Consider the following 17,349-nt stretch of genomic DNA (forward strand, 5'->3'; position numbering starts at 1 on the left):
AGTGGGAAAGTTTGTGTGCGAGAGTTCCCAGTGCCAGAGGCTTCGTTTCCGGGAAAGGAGTCCCTTCGACACAGGTGCCCCTTGTAGGGTGGTGGCAGCTCCCAGAGAAGGCCCTCCAGGCGTCTTGTGTGTGTCAGTCAGATTCAAGTCCTGAGTGACTGCCGCCACTCTTCCTCCTCCTCCTCCTGCACCCTAGGCCCTCCGACAGACGGAGTCCGGGGCCCTGGGGAGCTCCCCGGAAGCTCGGAGGTTCCCGAGCAAACAGATTTGTTGCTCAGTGATCCTCTGAGGCGGCGGACACCGGCCCGCAGTGCCCGAGGCATTGTGGATGAGAGGAGACAAGTTCACATGGACTACCGAGTCCTGTGGAGGAAAAGGGACAGCCCAGCCACTCTCTCAAGGGGAGAGTGCCCTGACTCTGTCTCAACAGGCTTTTATCAGGTTCAATTTTCACAGGAATACAGGGTGGATATGTAAAGCTCATCAGTCACTGTCAGGCAGAAATGATTAAACAATAGATAACATCCAAAGAACTCCGAAGGCTTATTCTGAGTCAAGGTCAGTTAAAGGGCCATAAAACTTTGGGGAACACACTCACTTCTTGCTTGGACCCTTATCATTTAAATTGAGGGTATTAGCAAAGCAGGCTTCACAGGATTTTATGCATTGTTTTTCAGTCTTGATCACCCTGGGGAACCTGCCCTTTCCCGCACAGGGCGGCACCCAGCTCCGGCATTGTTTCAGGCTTAAGTCAGGCAGGGGAAGTAAGGCAGCCAAGAGATTAGGAGACTTCTTGCAGACAGAATGAGGACTCAGGCTCTGTCAGAGCCGAGGGGCGAGGGTCCATCACCCCCTTTTGCTATAGCCCCCCAAGTCCTTCCCTAAGGGCCCCTTTGAGACCAGGCCTGTCTTAGGTTGTCCCTCCCTTTGAGGAATCTTACCCATCATTGGCTAACCAGTCATCTGCCTGGGGCCAAGCAGGGTGAAGAGAAAGGGGGCAGAGGCGGTACCCCTACAAGGAAGATAAGCTTTGTCCCCTAAGTGGCTTGTGGTCCCCAGGTCTCTCACTCAGCCTTAGCCATTGGGGGGGGGGGGGTCACAGCTTCTGAAACCAGGCAGGGCGACTCCCAACAATTCCCTTCTCTGCCATGCTCCACGAGAGCCTCTTGAGAAAGTAGGGATTTTTTTAATGGTTTTTATTTGATGTTTAGCCAGATTATAGCATCTTTTAGAGCAAGGAACACATTGTTTTACTTCTTTGTATCCTATTTATTGTGATACAATTGACATAACATATTTCAGGTGTAGGACATTATGATTTGGTAATTGTGTATGTTGCAAAATGCTCACAACACGTCAAGTTTACATCCATCACCACACATAGTTACAAGGTTTATATCCTTATCGGATCCTGGAGCAGACATTCTGTATACACTGATTTCATTCTGGGTTGAGAAAACAATGATGGTTTTCAGCAAGAGAAGACAACTGCTAGTAAAAATCAGATCATGAATTTAAAAAGAGTATGTCTTGTGGTCCGCTTACCTGTGTGTTTTGTTTAAAACACTGTGAGAGCTGGTTCTGTGCCAGGCACGTGTTCCGACGCACAGAGCCTGAACCACAGAGTCACCAGCTGTGTGCAAAGGGTGTCACGGCGCTGTTTGCCTCTGGGGTCCCGGTCTGGCTGACTCTCTACTTGCTACCAGTTCTGAGTTCAGAGAAATCCTAGTTAGGTTATGTAAGTCCAAATGCTGATTCTCTAGTCTCTCCGCTTCGGGGCCTGTGGAGCGCTGGCATGTTTAAAGTGGAAGGCCTCAGGCTTCGCCAGCTTGGGAAAGTTGACCGCTGGCTGTACGACCGCCACTGCTCACTGAGAAGCAACGGCATTTCTCATGCGAGCCCCTGTCGTCGCCCGGCATCATCGAGTCCCACGATGTGCAGAATTTAGTCCTGTTCTCTGAGGCCAGCGTTTTGTCTCAATGTTCAGACACGGCCACAGTAGCCATCAGGTTCTTCGTTTCAGATGACAGACTCTGCTCCAGCTGACTTAGTGCGGGAAGGGGTAGTCGAAGGAGTAATAATGAAAGAGCTCAGAAACCACAGGCAGAGTTGAACTTCCAGTCCGCTTCCCAGAGAGTCACCGCAGAGGCAGGCCTCCAAGGCAGCTGCTGGTGGTGACACGGTCAGGAAGCTGCAGAATGAGGCAGCCACCGTCCTGGGTGCCAGCTGCAGAGCTCTGCCACCTCTGCTAGTGTTTGTGCAAGTGCACACCTCACAGCTTGCACCTCTCCCGCCTACATCTTGCCCGAATCAGAGCTCTGCACAGGCGCCTCTTCCTGTGCAGCCCTGCGTCACTGCAGGAAGCCCTGCAGCCTCTGCAGGAAGGCGAGTGGGATGGATGAGCCCCCCCCACACCCCTGGGCTGGCCAGCCACCCCTGCAGGGCCAGCAGGTGTGGGCTACCCAGAAAGGCCCTGTTTGCTCTGAGAGTCCGCGCCGTACGCCGGTTTAGGTTCTGTTTGGAGGCTCTGAGCACACTTTCAGTCTTTTGAAAGCTGAGCCTGGCATTTTCCCACCAGATGCTCTGTGTTTACGTTAGTCCCTGGCCCTGTGATGCATTAGTCAGGACGCTCCGTGACTCTCCTTCCCTCTCCACAAGGAACGGTCAGTCTCGATGGCCACGACATCCGTCAGCTAAATCCAGTCTGGCTGAGGTCCAAGATTGGGGCCGTGAATCAGGTAAGAGGAGTGGGGTTTGTTTTCATTGTACTTTCTCTTAAAACTGCTTTTGTCATTTGTTTTGCTTGGCCTAGAATCTCTCAAAAGAGAAAGAGTGGAAGTTTTCCAGGTGTATGAAACCAGTCTCCCATGGCAGATTGCCTGGTCTGTAAATACTGCTGCTTCCTTGAGACCTTAAACACTTGTCCAGCCCTGGCTGGCATAGCTCAGTGGGTTGAGCGCAGGTTGAGAACCAAAGCATCACAGGTTCGATTCCCAGTCAGGGCACATGCCTGGGTTGGAGGCCACAGCCCCCAGCAACCGCACATTGGTGTTTCTCTCTCTCTCTCTCTTTCTCCCCCGCTTCCCTCTCTAAAAATAAATAAATAAAATCTTAAATAAAGAAAGAAAACCCACTTAAAAAAAACAACACTTGTCCAAGTGAAGCATTGCCTTTTTATCAAAAGCTGGCACTGACATGAATTTGTAATACAGATAGTCTAGAAGAAGGGGAGAAAAGCTAACTTCTTAGCTTCTGCTGACTCTTCCCCGATTCCTGTTCTTATTAGCCCCCATAGTCTACTATTGAGCATAATGGGTTTTAGCAAAAAAACAGGGTCCCCTTGCCAAGAGGCTGCAGTCTTCAAGGCAGCATGTCAATGGGATGGGGTCACTTTGCCGAGGCTGTTTTCATGAGACCCCTCGGTGCAGGGAGATTTGACACAGCACTTGTGTTTCCATCACCAGGCTGTGCGCACAGCAGACCAGCCTGAGCCTCTGCTTCTGACGAGCTCCCCCCAGACCTGACCCTTAGCCCTTCCGCCAAGGTGGGGGCAGGTGGGGCAGTGACAGGGCACGCTCAGTAGTGTAAGGATTCCAGCGGTGCGTATCGTTTATGGGCTGGAGAGAAGAAGCTGGAAGTTTATTTGCTTTGGGGGATCATTCCACAGAGTTCTGTCAAAATGTCATGTTCCCATCTGGGGTGTGTATATTGCAAAAAGTAATGTCCTCCGTGGGAAGCAGGCCGCTGGGAAATACAGATGGGCTTGTGGTCTTCCAGTGCCTTACAATTCCCAAGGAAAGGGAGCTTGCATTTACAAGGTGCCTACTGTGTGCCAGGCACTGTGCAGACATCTGCTGTGGGATCTCGTTTCCAATAGTATGGTGAGAACCACAGGTGACAAAGTCAGTCCTATTTACAATAATACATGAATTTTTAATCTATTGGGTGAATTTATGAAGAGTGAAGAAATAGAACATAGAAACTGGCATGGCCCTGGCTGGTGTGGCTCAGTGGATGGAGTGCCGGCCTGCAAACCAAAGGGTTGCCAGTTTGATTCCTGGTCAGGGCATATGCCTGGGTTGTGGGCCAGGTCCCCGGTGGGGGCACGTGAGAGGCAACCACACATTGATGTTTCTCTCCCTTCCTCCCTCCCTTCCCTTCTGTCTAAAAGTAAAATTTAAAAAAGAAAAAGAAAAGAAACTGGCATGCACTTTTTGGAGCAATGTAACACTTTCTTAGATATAATTACCCTACTGAGCTCCACTGTGTTTGCTAGACAGGTGTGATGTTTGTTTTCAAGTTTGCGATAAACGCTTTATTTCCAATTTGTAGGAACCAATTTTGTTTTCTTGCTCAATTGCTGAGAACATTGCCTACGGCGCAGACGACCCCTCCGCGGTGACGGCGGAGCAGGTGGAGAGAGTGGCCGAAGTGGCCAACGCGGCGGCGTTCATCCGGGACTTCCCCCAGGGGTTCGGCACTGTGGTCGGAGAGAAGGGCGTCCTGCTCTCAGGTACCCGTCGCTCCCGCGTCGCAGCCAAACCTCTCTGCGCCGCAGGCGTCTCCGAACATTCCCGTGGCAGTTTCACTTTTCAGCGAGGGTTTTGTCCTTCGAGGTCATGAAATCGGACTTTCCAGCTTATAAAAATCTCTTGCTCCCGCGGACAGCCCCTCAGCTTCCTTCGGTTTCCACCCCAGAGATGCGCCCGAGTTCCCACCGAATGTCCCGCTGCACGTTGTGGGAATGTCCCGCTGTGGCGGAGCCCGGCCACCGCAGCAGCTTTTATCCTCGTCTGAGAAGAGATGCCGGGTGGCCGGGCCGTTTGCTTAGGGCGGCAGAGACTGACTCAGCCACAGAATTGAACTTGAAGAGTTCTTTACTCCCCAGGTTTCACTGTACACGTTAGGCCAGGGGTCGACAGACTTTTCCAAGAGAGGGCCAGAGAGCGAATAAATATTTTAGGTTTTATGGGTCACGTGTGGCCTCTGAACACAGTGTTCCTCTCTGTTGCTCTTTAAACAACCGAGTAAAATGTACGAGCCACGCTCAGCTTGAGGGCTGCGCATGAGCAGGTCCTGGCTCAGACCTGGCGCCCAGCATGCGGTTTGCGGGCCCAGTGCCGGGCGCAGCCGCCTTCCCGGTGGGTGCAGCAAGTCTGATGGGGTGTGTTACCTTATGGGCGCCAGGCCCTCAGGAGGGACAAAGAAAACTTGTTTTCTATTGCTTCAGAGTCCAGGAGTGGGGTGAAGAGTAGGGCTGAGAGGGAAATACATTTTCAGCTGGCTAAATGCAGGTTTTGTTTTCATCACAGACATTGCCATGTGCCCCCTTTCACGACAGCGAGCTCTCCAGGCGGTGGGGTCCCAGCAGGGATGGGCCCCTCCACATCAGAGCGAGGCTGCGGGGGGTAAGGGGGGTGGACGGACAAGAGCAATGGCTCTTTTCAACATTGAACTTCTTCCTTGAAGTGTTGAACACCCAAAATTTAACACCAAGTGTTTTAAGTTCGTTGTGTGTGGCTTTGTAAAAACTGTAGGCAATAGATGAAAAATGTGTTTTTAGATGGGGGAAGTTCCAGGAGTAGAGTTACACGTTGCTGTGTGGCGTGAACTGTGACCGCGTCTCTGAAACACGTCCCCAGAAGAGAACCCGCTCGGGCCGCTCGTGGTGGCATCATTGAACATCGAGGAGCGCGGCTGGGAGCGACCTGTGCTCTGCTCCATGCCACGGCACCTTCTGCCTTGGAGCAGACTCCACATGGCCTTCCCTCTGCCAGGATTCTCGAGCTCCATTTCTGAGTGGAATAACCAAAGGTTCCAGTCCTTGCTGGCTTTCTGGGAGAAAGAAGGGGCACTTAGCAATAGATTCCCAGCACACTAACTGGCACTGGTGTTCCTCTGAGCCCTCCGCAGACTGACCTGCCTTGGGACGCTGACACGCCCTCCCCAGTCCGGGAGGTTGGGAAGCGAGGGCTTCCCCGCTGCCGCTAGGTGAGCGCAGGCTCCCTGGCTGAGGTCAGCCTTCAGCAGCACCACGCATTGCAGCTGTAAATGGTGATCTTTTAGATGAAACGCTGTCATGTCCAGCAATTCCTATTAGTAAGTATTTTCACCCAATAAAATCAACCAAAAAAGATTGTTTTCATCACCAAAAGTGAAACTGAGTTTTCTATAATGAAACAAGTTGGGAGGAGTGAGTCCTGAGTATTGCTCTCGGGAACTTCCTGGTTCCCCTGGGGGAAAGGAGACAGGGTGACTCCTTGACACAAAGATGAGGAAGGGGAGTCATGGCAGACTTGCTCCTCACTTTCTCCTCCTGTCTACACTTTCCCCATTCCCACCCCCGCTTTGGTTCCCTTGCTTTCAGTAGAGTGTGAGTTTTGAAAAGCAGGGAGGAGTAGCGAGGCTCACTCTGTGTGCACCCGTCAGTTTCGTGTGCACACACAAACCACCAAGTGTGCACCAGTTCTTCCCCGGGCCGGGAAGAGGAGGGAGCAGCCTGACTGAGGAAGGTCTCGGGAGCCGCGCTCCCAGGAAGCAGTGGGATGCCCGGTGCTCCTGCCTGTCGCACCTGCCATTCAGAAGCCTCCGGGTAACCGCCCGAGTGTCTGTTTTCCTGGCAATGTTGGGTGTTCTATTAGGGAGGCAGGTGTGTAGTGGTTAAGAGTGTAGCCCTGCACTCTGCAGGTCCAGACCTCAGCTCTGCCGCGTACCAACCAACCGTGAGACCTCGGGCCAGTTGTCTGGCGCCTCTGTTGTTCATCGGGCGTAAAAAGGGAGTAGTGATAGGACCTACTTCGTGGGGTTTTTGAAGACTGAGTGAGATGGTATGTGTAATGCATTAAGAAAATGCCTGGTACATAGCAACACCTCCATTAATGTCAGCTATGCTAATAATTGATGTTATTAATTTTGAGGTTAATGAGGAGAGAGCATATTTAAAAACAGGTTTCTGTCCTGCCATCTGTCTCAGCTATGACTAACTGGAAGAAGTGACCTTCAAGTTGCTGCGTGGCTTATTAGAAAAGCCTATTATCAAGAGTTTTTGTGAAAGCTTTCAATTTTTTAAAAAAAACACTGTCTTTGTCAGGTGGGCAGAAACAGCGGATTGCGATCGCGCGTGCTCTGCTGAAGGTAAGCCTGGCGCCCCCTGGCTGGGGCTTTCGTCACTGTAATTTGTGATGTACTCTTTTTCTCTTTTCTTTTTCTTTCTTTCTTTCTTTCTTTGTTTGTTTTCTTTTTGAGGGGGAGGAGAGATATGTGGTTGACAGTTCTGGTGAAAGATGAGTGGGAACCTCCACTGAGTGCATGCTGTCCAAATTTAACGTGCACTTCTTGGGCATTAGGAGGCCGGCACTGCACCGGTGTTGGCAGAGGGAGAGAAGTTTCACACACAGGCGTTCCATCAAGAAGCACGTGGTCCAACTAGGGAACCAGTGATGACATCACAACGTCCAAACAGCGCAAGTGTGCTCGCTTGTATCATCCGTTATCCACCGCTCAACCGAGTAGTACAGACTAAAAATGCTTGTGCAAGACTTCTAAGGGGAGAGGGAAAAGCCATTTTAGCTGAAAGTCAGGCATTGTATTTTTAGGAAATGATAGTTTTCCCCTTTGTTATTTAACTACTCTCCTCAGATTTATAGATGATTTTTCAAAGGAAAAAAAAAAAGCCCTGGCTGGTGTGGCTCAGTGGATTGAGCACCATCCTGCAAACTTCACTGAAAGGCCACTGGTTCAATTCCCAGTCAGGGCACAGGCCTGGGTTGCAGGGAAGGTCCCCAGTTGGAGGTGTGCAGGAGGCAACCGATCTATCTGTCTCTCACATATCAGTGTTTCTCTCCCTCCCTTCCCCTCTCTCGAAAAATAAATGAATCCTTTAAAAAAAAAGGAAAAAAGGCTTTATCAAAGTGTAACTTGCATACTAGAAAGCTCACCAATTTTAAATGCACTTTCAGTGGATTTTAGTAAATTTACAGTTATTGAACCATCACACAATCAAAACTGAAAAAGAACATTCTTCTTCTTCTCCTCTTCCTCCTCCTCTTTCTATTTCTATTTCTATCGCCCTAAAAAGGACCCCTGGGACCCATCTGTAGCCTTTCCCCATTCCCAGCCCCAGCCCCAGCCCACTGCCGACCTGCTTTCTGTCTGGACCTGCCTTTCTGCACATTTCGAATGAACGGACTCAGATGATGAGGTGTGGTCTGCTGCATCTCGCCTCTTTCACCAGCACAGGTTCCTCCGTGCTGTAGCCCGTGTGGGAGCTCCACCCCTTCCCACCGCCGGGCAGCCGTCCTCTGTGTGGCTCCCCCGAGGCCAGTTCATCCATTCAGCGGCCGGCGAACATTTGGGCTGCTTCCGGTTTGGGGCCGTTGTGAATGAATAACGCTGCTGTGAATGAATGGTGGAGCAGTTTTCTGTGGACGTGTTTTCACTTCTTGTGACAAACTCCTAGGCAAAACTAGAATTTAATGTATTATATACATCGGCTTACTCTTATTTTTCCCGTTTTATGCAACACTCCTAACTAAATTATAAGCAGGGCCTTGAGAGTCAAGACTCCGCTCACTCACCTGAGATCCCCACCTCACGCTGGTGGGTGGCCGGCAGGACGGAGCCGCACTGGGACCAAGACCCAGTCCACTGACCTCTGTGACCGTGATTTCAAGTCCTCTCTAACTCTGTCACTTACCCGCTTTCCTCAGACACTTACGGCTTTCTTTTCTTGTAACAGCTGACTGTGATACGACTCACAAACTATACAATGCACCCGCTAAAAGGGTGCAGTTCAATGGGTCTTAGCGTATCCATCACCATCAGCAAGTTGAGAACATTCTCATCACCCTGAAGAGACGCCACACCCTGTAGCAGTCACTCACCCTCCCCCACCCCCCACCCCGCTTGTTCCCCCACTCACCCCGGCCCAGGGGACCACCGGTCTGCTTTGCGTCTCTGTCCACGGGCCTGCCCTGGACACTTCCTATGGAGTCAGACAGTGTGTAGCATTTTGTGTCTGGCTGATTCGCTTAACAGAGTGTTTTCAAGGTTCATTCATGTTGTATCATATACAGTACTTCATTTATTTTAATTACTGAGAATTTGTGTTTTTCTAATAAAATTATGTTGTTTTTTAATGTTTTTCCTTCTGCAGAATCCCAAAATTCTTCTTCTAGATGAAGCAACCAGGTGAGGATATCTTAATATTATATGTACTTGTATTAAACAAAATCCTTCCTTTACCAACAAACTGTTCTTCTGTGCTTCACAGTGTTATGGCTGAAAATGTCCTTTTCCCTCTACTTTTCAAAGGGACTGAGTCTGAATTAATAATGACAGTTGGGAGGCTGAGCCCTGAGCTGAGTGTCCTGGCTCCAATCCAGACACGTTTGCGATGAACCCCTCGTCACTGTAATCAGCTACTGCGCAGATTTTTTCCTACTTGTGTGACAGTATTTCTATGGAACTCTAGAGTCCCAGCTCCTTCTCTAATAGCATCTTTATAGTATAAAATATAGGTGGCAGACCCAAGCAGTTACACTTCCGATCACAGGGAGAATTCTGTGTGTGTGTAACAGGGAATGCGTGGGTGCACAGTGTGCATGGCGCTGACATCTTTGCTTTCTCACGTGTTCTCCTGTTTAAGTGCGCTGGACGCTGAGAACGAGTACCTTGTCCAGGAAGCTCTCGATCGACTGATGGAGGGAAGAACGGTGCTGATCATTGCCCATCGTCTGTCGACCATCAAGAATGCGAACATGGTAGCTGTTCTGGACCAGGGGAAAATCGTCGAATGTGGGAAACATCAAGAACTGCTTTCAAAGCCAGACGGGTTATATAGAAAACTAGTGAACAAACAGAGTTTCATTTCAGCATAAAGAAGCAATTACTGGTAAAGTGAATATGAGAAACTTTAAAGTAAAATAGCACTGCAGAGGAAAAAAAACTTAAGAGATGGTGTGGAATCTGTAAATCATACTTCAAGTTATTTGAAATATACCTATTTTTTCCCAAAGTATATAAACTATGATTTTGAGATGTACCTGTTCTCAAGACCTTTTTACTCAGAGTTTTAATAATTATAACTTTCTAAGTGTCTATAGCACTGAAGTTATTTTCAAGTTTTGTACTTTCTTTTATCTTGGGATATTTTAATATAGCATGGCACCTCATTTTTTTACCTGCTGTTATAGATGGAAGTAATTGTCAAATGACAACTTTTAAAAGGGAATTATAAACAAAAAGCCTAATTATTTTAGGCCGGTTTGCCAATCACTGTGTAATTCTCTTGGTAGTATTCTACCAGCTTCGGGTCATATGTCACTAGGCAGTGTCATCGAAGATGAAAATCGAATCGTTTCTTTTCTCCTCATGCTCCCATGAAGCACACCCGAGTGTTACATGTACAGAAAGGGAGCATTTGTATTTTCCATTTCCTGTGTCTGCAGACGTGTGAGAGTTTAGGGGTGCGTGTCCCTCTGGGGTGAGACTGTGTTTGGGTGTGTGTGATTTTTAACATTTTTGGCACGTGGCCCTAAATGCCTCAGAATTCCTAAAGCAACGCTGACAGCCACTAGTCGGGCACGCTTCCTGTCGGTGCTGTGGATTCGCTGTTGCCTCCAGGAGTGCTCTCTCCACGCTGATGGCGCCAGGCGTGAGAACTGACTGTCGATACCATTAAAATGGGAGTTTTCTCTCTACAGCCATACCACCCTGAACACGTCCGATCTCATCTAAAACGGAAGTCTGCTTCTGTTCTAAGTAATCATTCGTTGCCTGGTTACACTGGAAGAAGAAACCACTATTTCATGATAAGCACGGAGTAATATATTTCATTCTACATGAGGGGATTTACTGATGAATACAATGAATAGAGGAACTGTGGTTTTTGAACAAGTGAACAGTACGTCTGTGACAATCATTTTAACAAAGTTTACGTGTGGTCCCTAAGCAGTTCGCTATTACAATGTGCTTCACAGAGAGCGAACGGAAAGCTGGAGCTGAAGGAAATCTCCACGTGCCATTGAATATGATTATATTTTATTTTCTAATATGAGATGTTCAGTGTGTCTTTAAGTATCATTTATATTGTGGATTAAAATTTATAGTGAACTTCATCCGTGTCATTTCCTTTCTGTTTTTTTCTACTCTTTGTTAAGTTTACGGGGGTGACACCGATTCACAGCATTGTGTGCGTCCAAAGGGTGCAATTCTGTGACACCTCACCCGTGCACCGCATTGTGTGTTCCCCGTCCAAAGCTCGTCTCCCCCGTCACCATAAATCGACGCCCCTCCCCTTCCCCTCACCCCCACTTTGCTCCTAGTAACCACCCTTCTGTGGCCTGTGTCTATGAGTTTGTATGTTCATCTTTTTGCATCAAGTGTCTGTACCAGTTTACATTCCCACCAACAGCGAATGAGAGTTCATTTTTCACCTCACCCTCTCCAACACTTATTTCTCGTCTTCCTGATAAAAACCATTTTACCAGATATGAGGTGGCATCTCATTGTGCTTTTAATTTTATTTCTCTTATAGATAGTGAAATTGAGCATCTTTTTCATATATATCTTTTGCCTATTTGTATCCATTCTTGTGGAAACTGTTCAGGTCCTCTGCCCATTTTTGTTTTTGTTAAAATTGCATGAGTTATTTATATGTATTGGATATTAGCCTGCTATTGGAGGTTTTATTTGCAAATATCTTTTCCTATTCCATTTGTTGAATTTTTCTTTGGTTAATGGTATCTTTTGTTGTGCAGAAGCTTTTTAGTTTGATGTAGTCCTGTTAATTTATTTTTGCTTTTATTTCCCTTGCCTTCAATTTCAAGTTCATAAAATTCTCTCTGAGACCAAGGTTCATAAGTTTAGAACCTATGTTTTCTTCTATGTACTCTTATTGTTCCAGGTCTTATATTTACAGCTTTAATCTACTTTGAGTTAATTTTTGTTTATGATATCAAATAGTCTAGTTTTCTTCCTTTGCATGTAGCTTTCCAGTTTTACCAGCACCATTTATTAAAGACCCTTTCTTTTCTCTATTGTGTATTTTTGGCTCCTTTGTCAAAAATTAGCTGCCCATATATATGTGTGTTTATTTCTGGGCTCTCAATTCTGTTCTTTTGGACTGTGTGTTTGTTTTTCTGCCAATACTGTACTGTTTTTTATTATTGTAGCTTTGTAGTTAATTCAAAGTCAGGGAGTGTGATACCTCTGGCTTCTTTTGTCTTTTTCAGGATTGCTTTAGCTGATGCGGGTCTTTGTGGTTCCATACAAATTTGATGGGTTTTTTGTTCTATTTCTTTGAAAAATGCCATTGGGATTTTGATTGGGGATTGCATCAAATCTGTATATCGCTTTAGGTAATGTGGCCATTTTAACTATGTTCAATTTTACAATCCATGAACACAGAATATCTTTCCATTTCTTTGTGTCTTCTGCACTTCTTTCAACAATGTCTTATAGTTTCCAGTATATAGGTCCTCTACATTTTTGTTAAGTTTATTCCCAGGTATTTTGTTATTTTTGTTGCCATTGCAAATGGAATTGTTTCATTTTTTCCCTAATGTTTTCTGTTGTTAGTATACCGGAAAGCAACAGACTATGTACATTGATTTCCTATCCTGCAACCTTACTGCATTTGCTTATTGTTCCTAATAGTTTTATTTTTGGTGGAGTCTTTAGTTTTCTATGTAAAGAACCATGTCATACATCTGAAACTAATACAAAATATTAGATGTAAAGTGTCATTGAAAAAAATTTTTAAGAAAGAATTCAATATTTGTAATTATAAAAAATCATGTCTTCTAGAGCAAAAAGTGACAGTTTTACCTCTTCATTCCCAGTGTGGGTGCCTTTCTCCCACCTGACTTCTCTGGCTAGGACTTCAGCACTGTGTTGAATAACAGTGGTGAGAATGGGCACCCCTGTCTTGCTCCTGAGCTTGGAGGAAAAGTGTTCAGGTTTTCGCCATTGAGTATGATACCGGCTGAGGGTTTGTCATATGTGGCCTTTATCATGTTGAAGGACTTTCCTCCTATATCCATTTATTGTTTTAATCATGAATGGATGTTGTATCTTGTCAAATAATTTTTCTGCATCTGCTAAAGTGATATGATTTTTCCTTTATTTTGTTAATGTGGTATATATCACATTGATCAATTTGCATATGTTGAACCATTCTTATGCACGTGGAATGAACCCCATTTTATTTTTTTAATGTATTATATTCGATATGCCAGTGTTTTGTTTAGGGTTTTGCATCTGCATTCATCAGAGACACGGGTCTGTAATCTTGTTTTTGTGTTGTCTTTGCCAGGTTTTGGTATCAGGGTTATGTTGGCCTCATAAAATGAGTTAGGAAGTATTGCCTCTTCTTCAGTTTTTTGGAAGAGTTTGAGAAGGATGGGCATCAAATCTTCTTGGAATGTTTCATAGAATTCACTAGTGAAACTATCTGTTCCTGGACTTTTACTTGTTTGATGACTGTTTCAATTTCCTTACTTTTGACCAGTCTATTTAGATTTTCCAGTTCTTCATGGTTCAGTCTAGGAAGGTTATAGACTTCTAAGAACATGTCCATTTCTGCTAGGTTATCAAACTTGAAGACATGTAGCCTTTCATAGGATTCTTGTGTAGTCCTTTGTAGTTCTGCATTGTCCATTGTAACTTCTCTTTCACTTCTGATTTTGTTTGAATCTTTTCTTTTTCTTCAGTGAGTCTAGCCAAAGGTTTGTCAATTTTATTATTCTTTTCAAAGAACCAGCTCTTTATTGCATTAATTTCTCTATTGTCTTTTTGTTCTCTATTTCACTTAAATCTGCTCTAGTTTTTATTATTCCCTTCCTTCTACTGATTTGGGGCTTTGTTCTTTTTTTTATTTCTTCATGGTGAAATGTTAGGTTATTTGAGATTTTTCTTATTTCTTGAGGTAAGTCTGTCATTCTCTAAACTTCCTTCTTACCACTTTTGCTGCATCTCTCAAATTTTGATGTTTCATATTGTCATTCTCATTTGCCTCTCTGTATCTTTTAATCTTTTAGTTCTCCTTTGACCCAGTCTTTGCATAGTAGCATGTTGTGTTTTTTTAACCTTTTATTTACTCATGTTTAGAGAGAGGGCATGGGAAGCCATGGAAGCACATGCATGTTCACATAAGCAATTGAGGAAATAAGCAAAAAAAAGAAAACCTAAATCATCTGAAACCCTACATGTGAAGATAAAATTTCACATCATGAGCTTAGCATTTTGCTGACCACCCTCTCAGGCTTACCTTTCTGTGCAAGGTTTGTGACCTTGGACCTGACTGGTTCTCTAGAAATAACCACAGGTTAAACCATTAAGGCCACACCCTTGTAATGCACTTTTATAAAGTAGAGCTCCATTTTGAGAAGTCCATTTTATTCCATAAAAATGGCAAAGTTGTTAGAAAATAAATAAAAACAAGTGTAAACATTACAAAACATGAAGTAGATGAATGAAATGAGCATGTGAAACTACATTATCAGTGTTCCTTTAGGGGTTTTGTTACATGTGTTGTTACATCGGAAACATCGCGGTATTTTCCAGGTTAGCTCCGCCCCCTCAGCTCACTGAGTAACCGTGTATCAGCCCTGGCTGTGCAAGAACCAGCCAGTGAGTGCATAACTGAGCGGGACAACTGAGCTCTCTCAACATCAATAGATCAAACATAAATAAACAAGCATTTACTGCACGTCTCCTATCTCGTTAGGTCCTGTGCCAGGTGCCGGTGTGTCTCCCTCACGAAGCGAGTGCTGGGTCAGCAAACGGCCTGATTCGTCTGGCCTGCAAGCTGAGGGTGGTTTTTATAGCTTTAAGTACCTTTTAAAAACTACTTCATGACACATGAAAGTTACATGAAATTCACATGTCGACCTCCGTAAGTAGAGTTTTATTGATACAGAGACACACTCATTCATGAGTAGCTGCAATGGGGGCGGTACAGCCTGCAAACCAGAGATGCTTGCTTTCTGGCCCTTGATGGAGAGTGTTTGCTGACTCCAGAACCGGTGAAAACGATACCTGTTCTTCACTGCTTGGAGGGCATTTACATGACACGGGAATTTAGAATTCTCTGAAAAAGTTCCATTGCCATTTGGAAGAGAATTAAGTAAATGCCTTGAAAGTGATTAGTCATGCACAATTTCCACAATGAGTTCTTTTTTTTAAACAAAAGATTGTATTTATTTTTGGAATGGAGAGAGCAAAAGTGGGAGTGAAACACCCATCAGCTGCATGTATCCTGAGCGGGAATCAAACCTGCGACCTTTCGCTTTGCAGGACAATACCCAACCCACTGGTATAGCCACACTAGCCAGGGATATAATGGGTTCTTGATTGGTCCCCTGCCCCTCTTGATTGGAGGTCGTTTCATTGCAAGGATTACTCCCACATAAATCGGAGTTTGGCCTTAACTGAAAAGGCTGTGTTTTATAGGAAGGGGGTTCAGAGGGGAGGCTCATCTGCACCTTGAGATTCCCACACTTATACACATGTCTATACTTGTGAGATATCTTTATTTTAAAATTAGAAAACAAAAATGGGCATTTACGAGGCATGCCATTTTTTAAAACAACCCACTTTTCTTATGATAACAGAGAATATTTTCCTACATCTGTACGTATTCATTCCACACATGTACATGCACTCCTTTTAACCATACTGCATTCTGTAATGTGAACATACTATAAGGCTACTGTTGGCCATTCGTCTCAGTTTCTACATTCTTTGCTATTATCAACAATACTATCAACATCTCTTTGTTATGATTTCTTTCAGATAAACTTCTAAAAAGTGAAATTGCCACAAATTATAAGGTTTTCTGATTGTCCTCCTGGAAGATTACATGAATTTATGATACTACCGGAGGTGTGTAAGACGGCATCTGTTTCCCCACAGCCTTTCAGCACGAGCTATTTCCACTTTTTCAAACACTCCTGCTCGTTCAGTGGGCAAGCCGTGCCGATGGGTGGTTTAGTTTGCATCTCTGTAACTAGTAGGAATTGGAGGTCGATTCACGTGCTTTGGTTGTTCCTAGTCTTTGGCCTAGTGCCATCGTGCCCTCCACACATTTCCGTTCTCTGTGGGGTAGCTTGCATCCGCACACTTTGGAGAGTATTACTTTACCGGAAATATCTTCTCTTCCACTTGTTTGCCTTTCTGTTTGTGTTTTAGAGCATCCACAAATGGAGTCATATCTGTCACATATTATCTATTTCTCACAAGTGGGTGCTCTTAGTACTTTAACAGAGGCTCGAAAAGGTGACATGGATAGTAGATAGCAGAGGAGGGATTTGAAGCAAGTCCCATTCAATTCCTGAGTCTATACACACAGCAACCACACCTGTGATTATCACCAAGCGGTCCGGGGATGGCAGCACCGCAACACCTGGGCACTTGACAGAAATGCAAGTTCTCGAGCCTCAGACCCAGGCCTCCCTAGTCAGACACTCGGAGGACAGGACGCAACAGCCTAGCTTAAGCCCCTGCAGGTGATGCTTCAGTGTGAGAGCCACTGCCCTGTCCTAGCCTTTCTCCTAGATTTCTAGTGTAAGCAACTACAATAGATATAAGGCAAACACACACACAAACTAATAAGGAAATGGCAGCCACTAGGAAAAGCAGAGCACTGAGGAGTCAGAGAAGGACTCGTGCTGTCCCCAGGCACATGTCCTGAATACCTTCTGTCCCACTCACCACCACCACCACCAGGAGCCTGACCTCCTGGGCTGCACCAGCATCCTCTCCCCTCATCTAGATGTGAGGCCACAGCTCTGGCAGAAGGCCCTGTTTCTCAGGTTCTGCTGGCCCTTCCTTTCTTGGTCCATCTGTTGTTAGGAGCCTCAGGGCGCTACACTGTCCCTAACATCTCTTTACTAAACTTCCTTCACTACCCAGCTTTGAGGGTGCTGTTTCCTCTAGGATTTTGTCTGACAGCCAACAAGGCCCTTCCCGGCCCCTCCTAATCTCTCCGATCTCCTCTCCTTCTGGAGAGGAGGTTGGTGGGTTTGTTTAAAGCCCCTGGAATGCACCTAGCTCTTTGCTGCTCCAGGGCCTTTGTCTGGGGAACCTCTGCTTTATAGTGCTGTTCACTCACCATCCTTCAACAGTTGTACACCTGGACACCAGGGAAGTTCCTGCTCTTGGGAGTTGGCAGACAGCATCTTTTAGAACTAAGTGGTGGGCAAACCACTAACCAGTCCAACGAAGCCCAAGAACACATTTATCCCAGCAATATCCTCTCGGACATGACTACTCTCCAACTCACTGCCCCTCCCAAGTAAGAATGAAACAAGGAAGACATGCACAGGGCTCTAAGAACCACAAGGCTCA

The 17,349-nt window shown here is 45.8% G+C and overlaps 1 protein-coding gene across 1 annotated transcript in view; it reads left to right on the forward strand.

The window, feature by feature from the left end:
- Positions 1 to 11,117, forward strand: part of ABCB10 (ATP binding cassette subfamily B member 10) — a 30,880-nt gene extending 19,763 nt beyond the window's left edge. The window contains exons 9-13 of the mRNA XM_045861188.1: positions 2,659 to 2,738; positions 4,333 to 4,513; positions 7,091 to 7,134; positions 9,155 to 9,189; positions 9,647 to 11,117. Coding sequence (XP_045717144.1) covers positions 2,659 to 2,738; positions 4,333 to 4,513; positions 7,091 to 7,134; positions 9,155 to 9,189; positions 9,647 to 9,878 — 572 coding nt within the window. The 3' untranslated portion in view covers positions 9,879 to 11,117. The remainder of the gene's footprint in view (positions 1 to 2,658; positions 2,739 to 4,332; positions 4,514 to 7,090; positions 7,135 to 9,154; positions 9,190 to 9,646) is intronic.
- Positions 11,118 to 17,349: the final 6,232 nt, after the last annotated feature.

Source organism: Phyllostomus hastatus, unplaced genomic scaffold, assembly GCF_019186645.2.
Source record: "Phyllostomus hastatus isolate PE091 unplaced genomic scaffold, TTU_PhHast_1.1 phas_contig_148, whole genome shotgun sequence".
NCBI classification, from domain to species: Eukaryota; Metazoa; Chordata; class Mammalia; order Chiroptera; family Phyllostomidae; genus Phyllostomus; species Phyllostomus hastatus.